The 22248-nt window shown below is 36.2% G+C and overlaps 2 protein-coding genes across 10 annotated transcripts in view; one reads left to right on the forward strand and one right to left on the reverse strand.

Annotated features, from left to right (window-relative positions):
* The window catches only part of Pacrg (parkin coregulated), a 490523-nt gene extending 474784 nt beyond the window's left edge, over positions 1–15739 (reverse strand). The window contains exon 1 of one of the 2 annotated variants that reach the window (XM_074070876.1): positions 15274–15739. In XM_074070876.1, coding sequence (XP_073926977.1) covers positions 15274–15429 — 156 coding nt within the window. In that variant the 5' untranslated portion in view covers positions 15430–15739. The remainder of the gene's footprint in view (positions 1–15273) is intronic. The other variant, XM_074070865.1, reaches the window with a different exon arrangement.
* A 32-nt stretch (positions 15740–15771) lies between these two features.
* Positions 15772–22248, forward strand: part of Prkn (parkin RBR E3 ubiquitin protein ligase) — a 1269303-nt gene continuing 1262826 nt past the window's right edge. For all 8 annotated transcript variants that reach the window (XM_074070800.1, XM_074070813.1, XM_074070825.1 and 5 more), the window contains exon 1: positions 15772–15984. In XM_074070800.1, the coding sequence (XP_073926901.1) occupies positions 15978–15984 (7 nt within the window). In that variant the 5' untranslated portion in view covers positions 15772–15977. The remainder of the gene's footprint in view (positions 15985–22248) is intronic.

Raw genomic sequence — 22248 nt, forward strand, 5'->3', positions numbered from 1 at the left:
TTACCTTTTCAAAACAGATTTTATTATCTTGTAGTTAGGAAAAATCAAGTGATTGCCAGAAAAGAATCTGTTGGTTTTATTCAAGACTTAGGAATACATAGTCTAACTTATGATCCTAGAATAATTTTAATGAGCCAAATGACAGTGTGAATGCAGAAATAATTTTTCTGAATGTTATAAAATTTTTTATTGGTTCATTATTCCAGTTTAATGTGCTATCATTCAAATTTTCAAAATTCACTGACTAAATTGCATATATGCATCTGGGTCAGCATGAAAGCTAGCTGTTGGCCCTAGGCTGAAAAAAATTTATGACTCTTTATAAAATGTGAAGGAATCCTAAGATATCTTTGATGGAAAATAAATGAAGTCAGATGTAAATTTAAGTTTTATGTGCAAGAAGCAAATAAATCTGAACAAATGAAGCAAAATGTTAAAGTACTAACTACCAGAGTTTTTTTAATGAGAAACTGAACATCAGTATATGCTGGGTAACATACCAGGGAGAAAATGAATGTGAACATAAATATACTTTCGTGGACAAACTTACAAAGTTTGTCTAATACAACTTCAATAATACCCACAGTCACATTTTAATACCATATATAAATCAATATTGGGTGTTTTCAGATTATAAAAATACTGTTCTACACAGTGGATGTTTATACTTAGTAAAATAAGAAATGCTCTTTTCCTTTTATTCAGTGACCAAAGGAATCAGTCCTCCTGTAATAAATAGGCTCATACATACTCTGTAAGATCTTTTGGATGTCTCCGAGATGACAAGGATCAACTTGTCATTGCCATTAATAACATCATGTGCCAGCTGTGGGAAAGGCTGACATTGTGGGCTTTTGATCTGCTACTTCTTGACAGTTAGTGCAGCCAGTCTACTTTTAGGCAATTAATCAAGACAGATAAACATATTCCATACAAAGACTTGCACACCAGTGTTCACAGTAGCTATTTTTTTACAGCTGTCCATTAGACACTATCCAAAAGTCCATCAACAGTAAGTAAACAAAGTGTGCTATATCCATACAAATGGAATCCTTTTCAGTGTTTAAAAGGATTGAAGTATTGATTCATGGAACAATGTGGAAGCATCTCAAAATAATTACACTGATTGGAAAAATAAGAATATGTTTTGAATAGTTTGATTTATATAAAAATTTAAAAAGTGAAAATGAATCCACAGTGACAGAAAGAAGATTGTTGGAGACTTGAGTTGGGGGAATTGAGTGAGCAGGAGTGGTTGCACAGAGTCAGGAGGAATCTTGGTTGTGACAGTCATTATCTTGATTGGTGTCATGGCTTGGCATCAGGTTCTCTACTTTAATGTATGCAATATATTGTTGAGACCTCAAGTTCTTTGTTTAAAAGCAAGAGTAGTATAAGCATATTATTTACAGATTTAAAACAACTGAATTAAAATATTTAAGATGAGAAATAGACAAAACTGGATGTGGTATATAAAGCATGCCTGTAATCCTTACATTCAGGATGCTGAGGCAGAAGGATATCAAGTTCAAGGCCAGCCTGGACTAAACTGCAAGAACCTTCTTCAGAAAGTTAAATAAAACCCAAAAAACAAAAATAGAATCACACACACAAAAATGGGAGAACTGATGCAGTGTGGCCTGGGCTGGGAGAAGGCAGAGGATAAGGAGTGATCAGCCCAGGTAAGGCAGAGTCCATGATTTTACCTCCTAACCGCACATGTGTCTCATCCGTGGTTTCAGAATGATTTTCAATTTCAAAAGCGAGATATTCAAATTTGACACTGGAAAAGACATAAGAATGACTCTCCTACTATAAACTGAATATAAATTTTGAGTTGATTTTCTAATATGTTAACAAATTTCAGCATATTTACTGTAATCCACTTTACTTAAGGATAAATATAACTTATTTGTGGGTGAATAGCCAGTTAGAGATGAGATCTAGGGGAGTGAAATTAACAGGCTGGACTACTTATTTTATAGAATAGTTAGATTTATAATGTAACCAAAATAGTAAACATTAGCCTGGTAATTTTTTAGTCCACTTAGTATCTCTCTGTAAAATGTTTTCCCCATTTTCCAGAGGATGAGGTTATTAGTGTGGCTTCTCCTAGCATGAGACTCAGGGCTTTAAGGATTTTGGGGGGTTAAGATTAGTTTCCCAGCTGCCTTCCCCTTGTTTAATCTTTCTTGTTAAATCTGATTTCATTTGTGGAACCTAGGTTTGGGGTTAGACTCAGATTTTTGCCGCTGATGAATCCCTTTCCACTGTTTTCCATGTCTCTCTCACCTTAGGTCCTAACCTGGCTCAGTCTATCTGGTTAGTTCTGCCTTTGCCAGTAGAAGTCCTGAGGTTTGTCTTATGTTAAGTCACCAGGGGCAAGCTAATGATGCCCAAGATGCCCACTGTGTTGGTGCTGAGTCACACCTGTGATGAGCTCCAAGGTTTCCAATTTACAAAAACACCATCAGTTTCAAATCAATCAAACCAGCATTTCTCACGAAAACAGAAGGCAAAATGTGATATAGGGAGAGGTTTTTTTTTTAACCTATTAGTGAATTCTTAGTTAATCATCTTCATCAATGACAAATATGAAAGAGATGTGGGGTAAATACAGGTGGACAATGACAATTGAATTGCTTTCACAAAAATAAATTGGGGTTCGCAATAAAGAAATGTGCTACTTAGTATTTGCTACACCTATGATACTGCAAAGTGTTGAAGGGAAGGGAGAGAGAATTTTACCATTATACTTCATATTCTATCTCGTGAAAGGCATTTTTGATGAACTTCTCCTAAAATGTCTTCATTTTTACTCCTAATGATGACAGAAGATAATTTTGTATATATAAATCACCGTGAAAGTAATTATAACCTTGTAAAATCATCAGTAATTATGATCAATCATTTACTTAGGAAATTTCAATGATAAACAAAGCATAAACAGGACATCCATCATTATTTTCTTTAAATTACTGATATTTGAATATACAGCTATTCCTGTTCTATGTCTATGGTCACTACATCATATACAAATCCTAAACTACATTTAAATATAATTCAGTGTTAAATTCAAATAATTTCTGTGTTCTTGTGAAAACATTTTGCAACATGTCATTTTATTCAGTTTTGAAAGAAAGTTATAGTTTTATTATACAAAATATTTTTTAAATACAAAAGTACAGGGCACACAAGATTTGGGAAAGGATTTGTTATTTGTCTCAGGGAGTATTTATCCATAGCTACTCTAATTCAGAAGAGACAGTCTGTGAAATATAGTTCTCTGTGGATTTTCTCCTAAGGGAAAACCACAAAAAGAAGGTAGTTAGCTATGATCTATCTTATTTTTATCATTTTATTTGGCACTTATTTTATAATCATATTTTCTTGTATTACTTTCATTGTTATCATCAATGACTACAGTGTAAATTGGTTTAGAACCATAGTTCTAAAAGATAACTTCTTTTTGCATAATAATTATTCTTTGTATTACAATCAATTCACTTTTTTTTTTTTCCCAAAATGATGGTAACTTTTGGTAAATAAGCAAGTGAATGAATAATGACATCTTAAATTTCTGTTTAGCCTATGAGTCTTCCATACATATGGAAAAATGTTAAAATAATCTTTCTGTGAACATAATACTCCTTTACCATAGACTAACAAAATTATCACACACGGGCCTTAAAGATTCACTTCTTAGGCCCAAACATCAAATGTAAATGTTATTGTTTCACTTTCTAGGTCCTACAAAATCAACACTCACCCTGGTTATCACTTTAATGTGCTTCTCACCAACACATAGTCGCCCTCTGGTCAAAGATGTGACCTCACAACCCCACTGTGGCAGCTGGATTTTTAAGTCAATTCGTATTAAGGGAGCAAAGCAAAATGAAAAGTTTCCCTGAATCATCTTGAAATTTCATTTTAAGGGCACTAAATATGATAAATGTATATTGAATACATAAATACATACTTACCAGAAAGTGATATAATTGAAATACTATAGATAAATTTTTGAATTCTGAGCCCTTCAAGTAAGAATAGTAAAAAGTGTTATGTCATTTTCAGAACTAAAAGAGGAATTTGACAGGTCCTGTTATAATGATAAAGAGAAGCAAAAGAATACATTTTGATGCAATTTCACCATTGTTTTCTGATGCTTCTTTGTAACTTGTTTTCTTTTGCATTTTCACTTACTGATCAACATCAAAGAAGCCATAAATACATTTAATGATATAAACTGATTTTTAGCAATGTCATGTTTCAAAATTGTCTAAACAATCTAAATAACCTCTGAAAAATTACTTTTTACAGACTATCAAATAGGAATATAAAAAATAATTAGGAGCAATATCAAATTCTTTATGCCCATTTCAAATATGAGGAAGACCAACCCAACCTTTACTACATATGACTTACATTGTTACATAGTAACAATATGTTTAAATAGATGTTCTCTGTAATCTTGTGCTAAAACAAAATATTAACATTTAGCAATCTAGAATAAGAGACAAAAATGTCTTTTTTCAAGTTTCCATAGAACATTCTTATAAAAAGATCCTATTCTAGACCTAAGCTTTAATAAATTCCAAGTGTTCTAAACTGTAGAAATTAAGTTTATTACTCTCAAACAAACAAATGAATTTTAAAGACTCATGATTAAAACATGAGAATAATGCTCTAACCAAAGTGGAAAATAATACCTTGTAAGTAATAACCACATAAAATAAAATGTGGTTGCATACATTTTTAACGACAAGAATATTATTTCAATTAGGAAAAAAAAGGATTACAAAAGAAAGATGCAAAATAAATAATCCAATTAAAACAGTAGTAAAAATTTCTAATAATGGAAAGCAAAACAAAGAAAGTATGTGAGAGTAGAGATGGGAAATCTGGGGTAGGGGGTGTAGGTCAACTATAGCCTGTGTAGCATGTGTGAGGCCCTGGGTTGTATCCCAGTACTAAAAGAAAAAAGTAAAAAAAAAGGCTAGGAGCCAGTGGCTCATGCAGAGATCACGAGGATCACAGATCAAAACCACTGGGACAAATACTCCACGAGAACCTATCTCGAAAATAGCACACAAAACAGGGCTGGTAGAGTAGCTCAAGTGGTAGAGCACCTGCCTAGCAAGTGTGAGGCCCTGAGTTCAAACTCTAGTAACAAGAAAAATAAAAAAGAAAAAAGAAGTAAGAAAGTTGTTGTCAAAATCAGAAGAATAAAAGCATCACCTGTGGAAAGCATCTATAAAGAGGCCACTTAAGTTTGTGGAATTATATTCTACGCTGTTCACAAAGACAAAATCACCACACAATGCATTTCTTGCAACATATCCCTTTGATAACCAAACCATAATAGTACATCAAAAGAAAGGCAGATCAAAGAGATACCTTCACCCTTACGTTCATTGCAGCGTTAACCACAATAGCCAAGGTATTGAATCAAACCAGTGTCCATCAATGGATGAATAAAGAAAAAGTTTATACATATTAGCGCCTTTAAAAAAAGAAGGAAATCCTGTAGACAATTTGTGACAATGTGATGAACCTGGAAGGACATGATGCTAAATTAAGTAAGCCCTGAGCTGAAAGATAAATGCTGAATTATCTCATGTACATGTAGAGTTAAAACTCAAAGTCTTAGAAGCAGAGAGCAGAATGCTATCACCAGGGGTTTGAATGTGGGGATGGAGTGATGGTGGCCAAAGCATACAAAGTTTCTGTTAGATAGCAGGAAGTTCCAGAAATCTATTATACAGCACGGTGATTATGGTTAATAACAATGAATCATATTCTTGAAAGTACAACACTGTCTTAATTATTGTGGCCTTACATATTATGTAAGTACTATTCATACTTGGGATTGGATTGGTGGCTCTCCACATGTAGAAGTTCAAATTAAAGCCTTACCTCCCATTTCAAAGAGTAAATTAGCCTTTAAATAATTAATAATGTACATGAGAACATTGTAAGAATAAAGCATACAGATGAAAACTTAGGATATTAAGATAAAGTATTCCTGAAACTAGCAAAAATATAAATATAAGTACCTAAAATAAATATAAAATTTCTGTGCATTAAAAAATGCCAAAAATGTGCAAAGACAAGTCACAAATATGTACATTCCATATATGGATCATATATGTATTCAGAGTACGTAAGTTTACTGTACAGTGATAAGCAAGAACAGGCAGCTCGATAGAAAACTGGTCAAGGCTATGAGTAGGCATATTTCAGAGGAAAAAAAAATCATATGATTAAGAACTTACGAAAAGAAAATATCATTAGGACTCAAGAGACTGAAAAATTTAAACAAGATATCCTTCCATACCCTTCAGCTGGCAATTTTTAGTCTGATACCAATTTATGGTTTGGGAAACAAATATTTGGGATGTAAGAATTCTCATTAGCGCTGGGTGTCTGTGGCTCACGCTTATAACCTTAGCTACTCAAGGAGGCGAAGATCAGGATGATAGTGGTTTGAAGCTAGCTCAGGCAAATGGTTCATGAAACTCTATCTCAAAAACCATTCACAGAAAAGTGCTGGTGGAGTGACTCAAGGTATAGGCCCTGAGTTCAAATCCCAGTACCACAAAAAAAAAGAATTCTCATTAGCTACTAGTAACAATATAAATAAATGTGTATATTACATTGAAGAGAAATTTGAAAGTTGAAGCTAGGAAGGTGGAGAGATGGACAGCAGTGCCTGGACCCATAGGCCATAGAAGGAAGCAGAACAGGCACGGTCGAGCATTGCAGAGGATCATGTAAATATTCTAACTTCATAAACTGTATTTCAAGGAAAAACCCCAAAATGCAGAAAAAACCTTTTGCATATAAAGGTATTCATTTCGATTGTATGTACAATAACAGAAAGCTAGAACAGCCTGGATGAAAGATAAATAAATCATGGCACATTCAGAAGTAGAATTTTAGGCAGTCTTTAAAATGCTTATGAGTTTGCAGTAATGTGTGAAATGTTAGCACGTTAGAAGAAATCCACAAAATGTGAATGCAGTATTATAATTATGTACAGTGCAAACTACACAAAGACACATATATATTTTCTTCATAAAATAAGTATATACTGCTGCTTCTATATATTCTACAAAATACATGATTTACAGAATGATAAGCATGTATATAGTGAGTAGAATTTACAACATAATTATTTTTGGCAAAAAAAGCAGAAAATAAAGACTGGGAACCAGACCACTAGGGAGCCTGGTCTCTGCCTCAGCCTTTGCATGCTAAGACCTCTCTGCCCAAGGCTCATCTCTTACATTTCATTCCACAGAATTCTCTCTGGGAGGCCTCCCCACACCTAGACTCCTCTAGGTCATCCAGCTCTGTACTCCCCCTTTTCACAAGTTTCTTCTCTGCCAACCTATTCAAACAGCAGATACCTGAGTCCTATTATAAAATAAACTAAGAACTAGAGTTAAAAAGTACACAACACCTTCCTTTGGGTATTATGAATTCTATTTCAGGATGAAAATAAATCACCAAAAGCCTACGTACATGTATTACACCAATCTTACACAAAATCCAATCCATCCAGGTGTACTTTAATATTAAATTCTTGTCTCTCACTAGAATATTTTATTCATTTATTTATTTTTTGGTGGTACTAGGGATTGAACTCAGGGCCTCTATGCCCCAAGTACTTTTCTTTGCTTTTAGTTTGTTTTCCATCAGATAGGCTTTCATGGAGACTTTGCATGGACTGGCCTCAAGCTATGATCCTAGCTGGGATTATAGATATATACCACCACACCCACCCACTAAAACCTTTTATGGATAAAATTTGCTGCTGAATTTCTTATAACAAGTAAAAATGTATATATGGCATGCTGCATGTATTTAAAATAGTAAATGATCAACTTCTTTGACGAGTCAATGTAGAGAAAGCTTCAGTTTCCTGTAGGAATTAATAGGCTTCTTCTTTTGTGATAATGAGAAGTGTAGAATGTTCCCCTTTCAGCATCAGATGCCAAGAGGACCAGAGTTAAATGTGAGCATCACTCAATAAACATACTGACTCTCGTGAATGGTGAAACTGATTTTCTTGTTCTTTAGCCAAGGCTTTTCACTTTAACTACATTTTATTTCATTATTTCACTAGTATTTTTTCTACTTTGTTTCTGATCATTGCAATTTATTTTCAAAGCCTTGTGGTCTTAACCTATATGTATTTAATTGTGAGTCAATTGAAATTGGTTGAGAAATACAGTTCAAACAAATACATAAATGTATTTCAAGTAATCATTTCCCTCACAAAACATAAACTCTAAAAACAGAGGGATGAAGGTCACCATGGGGAATGGAAAGGAGACTCATAGAGTGGGAAACTGTACATGAAGTATGTATATTTGACAAATGGTGCATATCATATAGAGTAGAATATAAAAACACTACAAATGAATAAGCCTAACCAAGCCAAGAGAAAAATGGGTCAAAGTCTTGAAAAGACATGTTACTAAAGAGCATACTCAAATGAATGGTAGATATATAAAAGAGGTTTGAATTTTATTAGCCACAATAAAATTAATATTAAATCCACCAGAAGATAATATTATATACCCACTAGAATACTTAAAATGCAAAATAAAGGAAATATTAATTATTAGTGAGACCAGATAATAAACAGCATGCTTACATAGAGTTGACAAATAAATTGGAAAATCAATTGGAAAAAAATATTGGTATATTTACCAAAGTCCAACATAACCGAGGGCCCTGCACTCCATGTATCCTTGGACACTCTTATATAAGCTTTGCCAAAAATATAATAGAATGTTTCTACAGGCACTATTTGTAAATCTTAAATTGGAAGTTACACAAATACTCAGGAGAGGGATGGATAAATATATTGTGATATATTTTGCACATGAAAATCATATTCAGGAATAGATACCAGGATTTATTTACAACTATGATTTTATGCAACAGTCTGGGTGACTCTCACAAACATAATTTCGATGAAATAAACCTGACACAAAACAGTTGGATACTTTATGGTTCTATGTGTGTAGAGTAGAAATAGGCAAGGGTAATCTGTTGATAGAAGGCAGGATAAGGTCATCTTGGAATGTGTTGGAGGATTAACTAAAAGGGATTAATGCGGTTTTTTGGTATTGATGGTACTTTTTGATCTGGGCATGGGTACACCAGTGTTTGGCTTACCAGTTACCAAGTGATGTCACTTAGAATAGGTACATTTTATGTGTGCATATGATACATCTACTGAAGTCTAAAGAACATTCTCTAGATAGGACTATTCTGAGTAAAAAAATCTAGAAATCTAGGTTTTCTTTACTTGCTCTGCCATTTAATAAGTGTTTCTAAACAACAAAAAGTTGTCTGAGATTTATGTTCAGTGGAAAACAATAGTCTTCCATTTCATAGGATTGGTCAGAAAAGCCAAATGACTAGTCCTATCATATATTATCTGATATTAATTAATTAATAAGGCTATCTTAATCTACATAGAGCATTTAAATTAAATAGGAATCCTTAATTAAATAAGAAAACATTTGATATAATTTAACTTAACTATATAAAGTATCTTTTATTTTTCCATTTTGGGAAAAAAATTAGAATTCCTCCTTCACATCCTAAACCTAACTGATTGAAGATGCAAGCAAACCTTTAAAACAAGCACTGAAATTTTAAGAGGCCTAGGGAAATAAAGACAAATTTTCCCATAATCTTGACAGGAGAAAGCTTTTCTAACCCAAAGCAGACTTACTTTTTATGATAAACATGTCGCTTTTATAAAAAGCCAATAGAAATACTGAATAAGACATCTGTGAATTATTCTCATTCTTATATTTAATATTTTACAATGTCATTAGCATTTTTAAAGATACTAATTTAAAGGTGATAATTTAATTATAATACAAAATATAGTCATTTTGTTGATTCATTTACTATACCACCCCCCCAAAAAATGGCACACACTATGTGCAGGAATTTTCCCTGAGCTGAAGATACAGCTGTGATTAAAACAATAAAATTTTCAGCCCTCAAGAAGCCCTACTCTATTGGAAGAAACACAAGTTCAAATAAGTTGATTTTACAGGCAAAATGTCAGATACAGAAGAAAGATTGGAGTGCAGGAGCAGGAATGGAAGGGAGAAAGGTCTAGTATATATGCATAAAAAAGCAATGGTAGCCAGATTACTGGGGCCTCAAAGGAGGTGAAAACTTTAGCTTTTATTCTGAGTGTAATGAGCCCCCAGGGTTTGAGGTGAGGACTGCTATGATCTGCCTGAGTTCCAAGGGATCTTCCAGTTTCCTAAATTGGCTTGGGTACTTAAAAAATTTCCAACTGGAGATAAAAATCACTTATAGCAACAAGAAAGAGGGAGAGGATGAGATAAGAAGAAAATGTAGAACTGCTTTCCTTCATTCATCCAATATATATTGAGTACATTGTTTGGTTCTGGTTAAATTTGAAAAATGAGAAGCCAATTTCTGCTTTCACAGAAAATTTACAAAAGGAGATAAAACATGAGCAGAAATAACCACAATAGAGAGTAGAAAACAATGAATGAAAACTAACTTTCCTTCTTGGATTACAGGGTGGGAGAATTAGGGAAATCTTAAAGCAGTGGTATTTTACTGGACACAAAAATGTAAATTATTCACAGCATGTCTTCTTGCTCTTATTGACTGCTAAGTTGTTGGCATTTAAAACAGTACTGGTCACAAAGACATTTGTTACCATGTGATAATTCCATATAAATTTGTATATGCAGCTATGTAGAGAAAAGGGCATTCAATTAAAAACAACGACTTAAGCAAAATCACAGATACAAAGAATACAGTTTATTTCTTAAGTTTAGATTGGTGAAGCAAATGAGAAAAATGGGACATGAAATTAAAAAACACAGAATAGGATTAGATCATAGGAGACTTTGCTGGCCCTGTGGAAGTATCATAATTCTTTTTTTTTCTATTAAGAACTGAGAAGCTCCAAAAGCTTTTAGTGGTATGATCAGAACTTTGTACTAGAAACATCAGCGTAACAGTATTGATAATTGATTGGTAGCAGAGTCTACAGACTATTATGCAATCTAGATAAAAGGAGGTGACGACCTCCATCAGGTTATTGTTACTTGATCCCTTCATCATTAGTACTTCTACTGGACCCAGTAAGTATATGTAAACCATCCCATAGATACAAATTTATTTGTACTATAATTATTTTACTTAATCTCTCTCCTTTTCTTCACTGGTAATATTTAGTACTGGTGGTAGGCAGTTTTAGTGGTCCTCCAATACCCTTTCTTGCCTTTACTACTATACTCAAACACTTCAAGTTTAAGCTAGACACAGAGCTACCAGTTAGAGACTATATCTCTCAGCCTCTCTAGAATTAAATGTGGCCATAAGACTAAGTTTTGGTAATGGATTTAAGCAGAAGTGATAAGGGCAACTCTGGGAAATGCCCTCATAATGAATTCTTCCTGTCTCATTCTTTCAGGTTACTGACTTTCCTCTCTCCCTACCTGAAGCAGGTGTTGGAAACTATGTATGCCCTTTTGGACCGACACAGCTTCTTAGCTGTTTTCCTCTAAGACTGGTCCGTCTTATACAAAAAGGTTAAATGTAGGTATATGGTACTGGAGGTGTAGCTCCGTGGTAAAGCGTGTGCTTAGCATGTACAAGGCCCTGCTTCAAAAATCAAACAAGTATGTGCATGCAAGTGTATACATGTATGTGTACGTGTGCGTGTGTGTGTGCGCATGTACTACCAAATTCTGACCAGTGGAATGTAAGTGAAAGTGGGGTGCACCAATTGGGTTATATTCATAGCATAATGCTTCTTGCTTCCTCTTTCCTTTCTCCTGAGGGCAGGCATTTGACCCTGGTGGTGGTGAGCACACTTTTGCCCAAGTACCTTCCTATAGTATATAAGGCAAGAATATAGAAGGCTCCTGTGTCCCTGGATCTACCTCATAGGAACACATTACCCAACCTCTTAAGATTACCTAAAAATGTGAACTTTTACATGAGAGAAACAACCTACATCCTGTTAAGTTACTTGGTCTCTGCTAAAGCAACCAAACTGATATAGTAACATATAATTTATAAATATTGATCATTACCACTAATTTTGGATGAGTAGATGAGTCATCCATTATGATTGCTAAATATAAAAATACTTATATGTAAAGTAATATTCAAGGATTAATCCTTCTATACCCCTGATCTATGAACATTAAAAAACACTAGTCAAGAAGGAAGGCTGTAGTATAGAGCTCAAGGTAAAGTGGACTTCTCTATCACCCCAGGCTTGGGTCTATATCCTAATTTGCTTCTTGATAAGATGTAGTGGCACAGAAATATTTACTCTTGGATGAGATGAAGATACTATAGGACTGGGTTACTGATTTCTGGTCATCAGATTTATCATGCTTCAGACAAGATCTTTAAAGGGAAAATAAACTATGTAATCTTCAAATTAAATATTTCCTTTCTTTATAAGCAAACATTATAATAATATGAATTTGAATAACATATTCTATGATTGCAGGGCTTTTGTGATTGCTTATTTTCATACGAAATGCAACAAAAATGTCATAGAAGTAAAAGTAGTTATTACTGAAGAAAAAAATTTGTCCCCGGAATTTTAAAAACTTGTCATTTACATTTTCATTATTTCGTAAATAATTTTGTGTCCTCATATACAGATAATGACTGTTTAAATAAGGATTTCTGCTTGCACAGTCCATCGATCAAATTTGTTTCTGATTAAGTTTGTATGCTTATATCACTACAGCACTCTAGAAATATCATGAGTCCTGTTAGTTAGCAAGTTCTACATGTTTTCTTCTGGAAGAGCACTGGAATGATAACTTATGTAATTAGCTACTGATGGAGAGAACTGTGAGCCCTAACACTGGAAAAACGGTTGTGGTGGGTGGATTTGGAACATGAGGTTGTAATTAAGAAAGCTGGAAACTGGCATACATATTCTATAAAGAAATACACCTTCAAAAAGGTAGGAGCCAGGCATTGGTGGCTCATACCTGTAATCCTAGCTATTCCAGAGGGAGAGATCAGGAGGATCGTGTTTTGAAGCTAGCCAGGGCAAACAGTTCTGCGAGACCCTATCTCAAAAAAACCCTTCACAAAAAGGACTGGAGGAGTGGCTCAAGATGTAGGCCTTGAGTTCAAGCTCCAGTATGAAACAAGACAGAGAGAGAGAGAGAGAGAGAGAGAGAGAGAGAGAGAGAGAGAGAGAGATGCTTTTACTGTATAATTACAGTATAATGCTGAAAAGTCTATACCACAGAAAATAAAAATGGTGAAATGTAAATACTGGATATGAAAAAAAAATCCTTTTATTTCCTGTACCTCTGCAGTTATTTTGTATGAATAGTTCTTTCTTTTTAAGACCTTACTATTTTTTTAGTAGGTTTACCTTGGAGTACTAAGGACAAGAACTTTGATTTGCTGAACACAAACCCCTGGAACTACCCCTTAGCAAGTAGTAGGGGAGAGGAGAGGAGTGGAGGGGAAGGGAGGGGAGAGGAGGGGAAGGGGAAGAAAAAGAAAGAGAGAGAGAGAGAGAGAGAGAGAGAGAGAGAGAGAGAGAGAGAGAGAAGGCTGTTGACTGACTGAATGGTTAAATAGTTAAATAATTTTGCTAAATGAATTAAAAAAAAAATGACCTATCTGGTTTCAAGGATCCCAGTGGAGAGAGGGGATTGTAATTAAGAGATTTGCCTTTAAAATCTGAAAATAGAAGTTGGTTTATTTCAAATAAATTGTCTACAAAAAAGGCTGCTTCATAATCAGTTTTTGAGTCTTGTAGGCATATTTATTACATTTGGCAAGATCAGAATGCCTGATTTTACAGAACTATAACTTTAACTGTGAGGCAGTGTTAAAGAATAAACGATATACAAATGTATGAACATAGGCCTAGAGGAAAAAAGAGAAAAGTCTGACTTTTAAAAAGCATATTTGTAGTATCAAAATATGACTTTGAAAAATGACCAAAATTATAATCATAGATATAGTGTCAAAGAAAAATTGAATGAAAAACTTGAATAGTTACAGTATTCTGTAGTGGTGGTAAATGAGTTGTTTTGACTCCCAGGAGAACTCACTTACATGAAATTCATCACAAAGGACCCCATGTACCACAAGTAGGAATTTTAAGATTTTTCCCAAGCATTTTAACTACTGTAAATCAAATGGTACACATTCCTAAAATGAGAAGGTAATTTTGTGCAGTACTATAGGACTCTAACCTAGAAGTCTATAGGCAATCTATTTATGTACTTTAAGGATGTGATTTAGGAATATATAATCTTGGGTTTGCAACATGTAAATAAAATGAATAATGTGACTCTGGAAAAATAATGCTATTCATTTAACAGACTGAATTGACATATAGTAAGTCAGATCTTCCTGGGGGATAAGTTACTCAAATTTGAAAACTGCATTTATTATTTATTGTCTCATTCCCAAACAAATGCTAACTCAGTAGCAAAATTTGGCTTAGCATACCAAAGTCAAATCTACTTAACAAATAGAAAGGTTAAAAAATATCATGCATGCAGCTAAATTATTTGTGTGCATTTTAAATCTTTTACACCTAATAGTATTGAGAATATTTTATCTTTATTACCACAAAATAGTATAAATGAAATATGAATTGTATCAATAGGCAGCAATACTTGAACTAAAGCTTAGCTCGTTTAAAATGTATTTAAAAGGCCATTCAGGAAACAGGCTTATCTTAAACTGCCTTTGAGTGACCTAACAGGCTAATATCATTTTTGTAATAACGTTGCTGAGTAAATTCTAAAATACCCTAAAATATCCTAGGTTGAATAGACAAATTTATTATTGTAGGTTATTTAATGAGTTTCTCCGCTGTATATCAGCTCATGCTTAATTCTGCAAGAGTTTATGATTTCTAGGAACTCGCCTTTGCTTAGTGGGGCTGGTTTAGGCAGCAGTGCGGAAAGAGGATATTTTCCACGTGTAAACAGTTTAAGGGGAATTAGTGGTAGTATGGAAACCACGAGTTATCAGGAGGTGCTTGTAAATGGGCTTTCTGTTAAGCGAGCTGACCCCACACACTGTTGGGCACCGTCTGCCAGTGGCCCAGTCACTGGCATTTCTGACAAGGACATCCCCGGACAGGGACTCGGAATTCGTCCTCAGTTCGGCTGAGAAAGCTCTACAACCTCGTGTCCCCTGATTCGGAGTTAATGCGTTCAATTGAGGAAGATCACTTACGACTGAGTTTTTCATCATGGCTTTGACTGTGAAGCCCTCAGAAACCAGGGAGTGAGGCTGGTGCACCGGGAGCGGCTGTTGTGCCAGCAGCTTGGTCCTCTTCGGCATCTTGTCTGGGCATTTGTTTAAGCTCAGGGTCTCTTTTTCTGCCACCATCTTCCTAGAAAATGTCTTGTTCTTATAAAAAGTGTAGTAAAAGAATCAGTGGGTTTTACGGATGTGAGAAGGAGGTCGGGAAAAAATGTAAAAAGGCGCGTTATTGGTAGAAATTCAACCCCTCGTAGTGCCCAGGTTGATCCAGATGTTTGGCAGCTCCTAGGTGAAGGGAGTTTAGGGGAGGGGAGGGGCGGGAAGAGGGCAGGACCTTGGCTGGAGCTGCAACAAGCTTCCAAAGGTAAGCCTCCCGGTTGCTAAGCGACTCGTCAACACTGCAGGCCAAGAGTCCCGCCCCTCCGTGACGTATGTTTCCTGGGCCTTAAGCCGGCAGTGGGAGGTGGCTGCGTGAAGAGAAACTACGCATTAAAACTACGACTCCCAGCAGGCCCTGGGCTCAGGGCCGTCTGCGCGTGCGCACTGCCCTGCCGGGCGCGGGGAGGGGAGGCCTGGATGACTTTACCTGGGAGAACCGCTGGTGGGAGGTACTGGCGGGCGCCGGCGCGCGCGTAGGCCCTGCTTGCCCAGCAGCCGCCACCTGCCCAGTCACCATGATAGGTACGTGGGTGCCTGCCAGGTACAACTTCTCTGCGCCGCCCGGGGCCCGTGTGTGGGCGCAACGCCATGCCTAGGCCGACTGCGACCCTCGGGTGCCGGCCGGTGTCACCTGTCAGTGACAGGGTGAAAGGGTCAGCGCCGGCTCAGCCCGCGCCGCCGGGCCCGACAAGCGTCTGGTCTCCCTGGGTGTCCAGGAACACAAGTGTGTGTTTCCAGTCCCCACCCTGCCCCGCCCGCGGTTAGAGGGTTCCCGCCGAAAATAACTTGGCCAGGGACTGCGCCCCCGGGGGCCAGGTCGGGTCCTGCCACTCCCGCAGCCTTGCACCCCGTCTGCCAGACCGCGGTGACCCGGCCGCGGTCCGTTTCTTATTAGACTTCCTCCTCTCAACGTTCCTCAGAGGGACTTGATCGCTGTCTGTGAGTTTAGGACGGATTCAGACCCACTGTCCGTCGGATTCTTTAAGGAAACTCTCCTAAACATTAAACAGGTGATGATGTTGGAGTCAAAAGAAATTACGTAAAATGAATTTACATTTCTTAATCCCTCAGATCCCTCTTAAATCTGCCTTGAAGATCTGAGAAGAAAGAATAACCAAAATAAATAATGGCAAACAGTCTTTTACGCTTTGCACCTTGGTGCGGTTTTTGTGAGTGAAACTTTGGAAGTTATTGTTAGAGTTTGTTACAAGCACTGTGAAATATAAGATTACCAAGGTCCTTTCTTCTAGGGTTGTTAAACCGAAAGTTACCTTAGGGGCTCTCCTGGAAAATTAGTGGAAAGGCGTAATAATGTTTAGAAAACATTGCTGTCTGGGGTTTCATTATTTCAGAGACTTGCCCCAGATTATGTATTGAAGGTTTAGTGGGTTTGTTAGGGGATTATTCCTTACAAAACAGTTTTGAGTGCAAAAGCAATTTGAAGTCAGATGTGGTCTGTCCAGAAGACAGATGAGAGGTGAATTTATAAAATGTGTAAGTTATATTCACTGAAAACACTTCTGAAGTTTGTTTTTATTTATGAAACTAATGTTAAAATGTAGAACATTCTACCCATCACTGGGAAAACCCTGCCAGTTAACTAAGAAACAGTGGTAAAATCTAAGGTACTGTCCAAATTTTCTTACCTTTCTAGCCTGGTATATCTTTTGGTGAATGAATTGAACGATACCAGATTAAGAGAAAAGTATAAAATTTTTATGAATCTTATTGAGCCTTTAAGTGACATTTACCTAAGATTCATTTGTAACCGTAAATCTGAACTACGACTGAGAATCAAGGGATTTTCCAAATCCATGCTGTAAATATTTTACAGGAAAAAAAAACTCTATACCTTATTTCGAAGACAATTAAGCAATTTAGTTTAATTCAATTTAATCAAGTGTATTGCCTAATTCTGTTGGTGGCCAGATTTCAATAAACGCTTGAATTGCCAGTTTTGGACTTGCCTATGTTGACCAGTGCTCAAGGCAGGTGAAAGTGAAAGCAATTCAAAGGAAGCCCAAGAATGATGCATTTTGTGTTTTTACCACTAAACGTTGGAGTTAGGAAAGAAAAGCATCATAGTCTACCCAGTGATCAGCTGGAGGTCAACATATGAATATCTGTCTAGGGATGCTACTCACAGCTGCTCTTCATACCTGTTCTCTTCCTAATTGCTACACCTTCCTCGGTGCTGGTAATAATCTTCTACTTCATTTAAATCCTGACTCTCTTGAGGAAAAGCATAAGGATTGGTTTCCTGGCAGATGGGAGTTTACACGAGCAATTCTTTGTGTTTAAAGTTGAATTTCAATAGTGACATTTGTGGGTTGTTCTAAGTGCTCTATAGATTTAGATGTTTGGGTAATATACTACTTAAAGCCTATGTCTATACCTACAAGAATTAAAATTCTTAGTTTTAAAATTAAAATTCAATGACTTATACTTTAAAAAGATTTTTGGTGGTAAGATGTATGTGTAGAGGGCTTGTCTAGCATGCACAAAGCCTTGGGTTCGATCCCCAGCACCACAAAATGTTTTTGATTGATTCAAAGAATAATAATTAGAATATATCCTTTTATATGCCTTGTTTACTATAACATCTGTTAAATTATTTATATATCTCTAGGCACAGATGGACTCCATAGTAATTTCTAATCTAGTCTTCTATTTTATAAGATGCACTAATTTTGCAAATATTCCCCAATAAAAGAGCATTTGGTGGCCTTCCTTAGTGGCTTTCAGTGTACATGCTGCACAGGTATCCTTAGTGGCCCTGCCTTCTCTGACAGTTCAATGACTTGCTGGGGTGCCTGCAAGTATTTTTATTATTTCCTTCTTGTGAGATAAATGGCAGTGTATTTTAATTTTAAAATGAGTTAAGGGAAAAAATTATCTTGTTTCTCATTTTATAATGCTTTATTGAGCACATACTGTGTGCCCAGTACTGCGCTAGGTGGCAAGGATACAAAAGCGAGGAAACAGAAAGAGTGCCTTGCCATCATGAGTGTACACTGGAACTTTACTGTTGCCCACAAATCTACATGTTTGTTTTAAAGCTTATCTGTAACAAATTTTAAGTTCTTGGCATTTATATTTCTAGTTGAATATACTGTGTATTGCTGCTTGCCGTGTTATTTTAATAACTTTAGATGACTGTAGCTCTGTGTCTAAATACCCCAAAGCTTCTGTTCATGCTAAAGTACAGTTGTGTCACAAAATAGGTTCTACCAAACTTTTGTATAGTACATTTCATGTGTTTATGTGCAGCTCTCTTTTGGTTGCAAAAGCTCTGAAATGACCTTATGCCCTTTACAATTCTGGCCCTGTTTCTGAAGATTTTTTGAAGTCTGAATTTTTTTTTTTTTTGAAATCCATAGCTTCATGGCTTAAAAATGATACAATGAAAGTACTTTGTATTAAGATATGCAAATGCATTCCTGCCTCCAAAGCTTCTTTGAAAAATGCAAAAAAAAGGAAAAAGAAAAAAAAAGTTCTTATTTCAAAATGCTTCATATTCATGAAGCCGTTTCAATGCAAAATACTTTATTCTGTTAGCTTTCAGTTCTTTGATCAATGAAAATTGTTTCTTACCTGCTGTTTCTTCAGCCTTTAATTGTAGCCCAGTGCTTATTCAGTGTTTCTGTTTTAATTTGCATTTAATGAGCTCATTTGAAATGTTTCTTTATAGTCATCTGAAAGGTTTCTCTCTTAAATTTTGTAATATTAAAGAAACAGACTTACCTGACAGTTGGTTGACTTATGTTGCAGCTCACCCCATTGCTAATTTACCTCATCCTGTAGAAGAGAATCTTGGTTAAAAGGAATTGCAGTAATAGGGCTATTTGCCCCAGTACTGTTTCCTGACTGTTGAGGACTTCCATCAGGTTAACTCAAATATGTCTTTTTCACTAAATAGAAAGCTTTCTTCCTTGAATCAATTGGTATTTCAATTCACAATAATGATTTCAGTATCAATTCTTTATGAGATACTGTATTAGATGGTGCTAAGTGGGGGTGGGTCCAGGTGGGTAGCGTGTAGGAATATATGTATATTGCCTGTGGGAAACGACACAGAAATATGAGACCATTTCTCCCCAGTCAATTGTGATCTCGTTGGGCTGATAAGACAGTGTTTGTGATATAGATTCCACCTTCTCCCCCAGAGAAGCAGAGACTGTGTGTGTGTGTGTGTGTGTGTGTGTGTGTGTGTGTGTGTGTATCCCAATATAAAGAAGTTAGCACAACCAAGGTTTTTGCTCATAGTCTAGATGGTATATGGAAAAATAAAGACTTGCAAACCTGAATGGTAGTATCATGATACAGGCTTATGCAGAGAAGCACTGGAAGGACAACTAATAGAACCTGGCAGGTCCACTTGCTTCCCAGTAGGGCCATTTGAGCTTTCCTGGAGACCAAGTAAATGTTAAAACAGGGGAATGTGCAATGTGCCCTTTTCAGACTGCAGGAGAGACATTTACAAAAGCACAATGAGGAGAGGAAAGAATGGTGTGAAGGACATCTACTAAGATTGGAAGGGCATGGTCTGTAAACCCTGCCAAGAAGGGTGGGTTGACATTAGGTATAGAGAGGTGTCCTGTCATTGGAGCATTCTAGAGAAAGGAGCCTTATGCACAGATTATATTTTAGACAGATGCCCAAGGCAGTAATGGAAAATTGTACCACAGTGCTGCTGGTGCCAAGAAGTCCAGGTTAAATGCTAGTAGCTTCTCTTAGTAGAAGTCCATCTTCCACAGACAATAATAGCATGGTTGTGGGGTAGGAGATGGCTTTTCTCAGGGAAGTGACATTGATTTGATATGGCCTCTAATCAAGAGCCACATTTCTGAATTATTTTTATAGAATGTACTGTTATTTCTCATTGACAGCTATGTTTTTCCATGTTACTAAGGAGTTGTCTTCCTTAAATAATCGGCATCTCCTTCTTTAACATGTGGCACATGATGTCGGGGGTTCTCTCAGCCATTCTTTTGCAGGTAAAGCTCCTTCCTCTTGGATAGTTGCATGACTTACATTCCTGGCCCCACAATGAGACCCTCCCTAAACAAATGTTCATATTCTTAATAGTAATGATAGGCTCTTGATTTTTCCAATTTACTTTTACTATAAAACCTGAACAGCGCCCCCATGAAGGTTAGGGTCCTTAACATGAGCAGAGAGGGAAATCTCTGTTCAACATGACAACCTTACCCATTCATTCATGTACATTTGCCCTCATGAAATAAGGAACAAAAATTTGGGATTAGGCAACAGATACTGGTGTTCCAGTTGAGGCATTTTCATTATTTGTATAATTGATGAACATATCATTTATTCATACTGTTAAATGTTTTTGGAGTTTTACTGCATAAATAAGTAAGATGATCAGAGGTGAAGCCCTTTGTAACCACCTAATGACTCTGAAAGTTTATTGTACTTGCAGAGTAGATCCATTTGCCAAATCACAGAAAGGTAAGGATTGATGCCTGAAATTCACTCTGTATTCATAAAATGAAATTGAACTAGAACGTTATAATATCTGAGGTCAAGCTTTAGTTTGAATATTTACTTGCAGTTCTTGCTTTCCCTTTCCTTATTTTTTTCTTTCCCATACTCCTAATTTTTCCCAGGCACTGCAGTGTTCACATTCATTTTTAAACTCACAGAAGTAACTGCTACTTGAGTAGGCAGAGGTGACTCTTCCCTCACTTGCCACGGGAATTGCTCAGGGCTTGACTACCAGTTATAATTTGTGCCTCAAGTTTGTGATGGGAATGGCCTGTGATGTCTCCTTGAGACACTCTCTAGACTGGGAACTGTCTGCATGGGAAATATTTGTAGCCCTAGGCTCTGTGTTCTACCTCCAGAAGAATCCAATCCTGATTACATTTTTTTCCCCTGTGCCAGAGTTTGGGAATGAGTTCTGGAGCATTTGAAGGCAGGGTAACAGGTTTAGTACCTAAAGAATTAAAGATTTTAAACAATGTCCCATGCTCCAAGTCTGACCTTGAACTCAGCCTCCTTTCTCCAGTGAGTCCTTTCTCACTCTTGGTGAGTATTCAAAGTGTGAAAGGTGCAGACTTAAACACAACTGTGGGTAGCATTCTATGAGTGCTGGGCCACTAACCAAAAGCAGCTATAGACTGAATAAGCCCATTAGTATTCAGCAAGTTTGGATAATTATGTGGGAGTTTCTAAAGCTGCTCTTACGTGAAGATTCCTGAATTCATAATATCAGATGGGAATTGTGTTTTATTCTACATTCAATTTAGATATAATTACATATATGTTACAAACTGAAAATAATACAGTATAATGGAGGTCTGATACTAACCTATACCCATTCTTGTTTGCTTAGGAGTCTGTAAAAGGCCCACTGGGTAGGCAAGAGAATTCCTGAGTTGTGTGTGGTCCTACTCTAGAGTTTTTTTCATTGTCTGTGTGTGTGTGTGTGTGTGTGTATTATGTTTTGTGTATGGTGCCTGTTTCTCACTATATGGAGAGTTTCTGTCATATATGTTAATTTCAGAGAAGTCACAGAATAATCTTATGCTCAGTGAATGCTACTAACATTTTATACCAATATGTGCTTGTTTTATATACTGTAATTTCTGGGCATTGCAGCATGATTTAGAACTCTGTTTTATTTTGGAGGTGGGAGAGAATTTCTAGAATAATTTTTATTTGGGATCTAACGTTCAAGGAACTTTCCTATTGGATTAAGTCATTGTTGTCACAAAGTTATTAGAAATACTTCTGACTTCTGTACCCAGTTCAATCATTTTA

This window comes from Castor canadensis, chromosome 1 (genome assembly GCF_047511655.1).
Source record: "Castor canadensis chromosome 1, mCasCan1.hap1v2, whole genome shotgun sequence".
NCBI classification, from domain to species: Eukaryota; Metazoa; Chordata; class Mammalia; order Rodentia; family Castoridae; genus Castor; species Castor canadensis.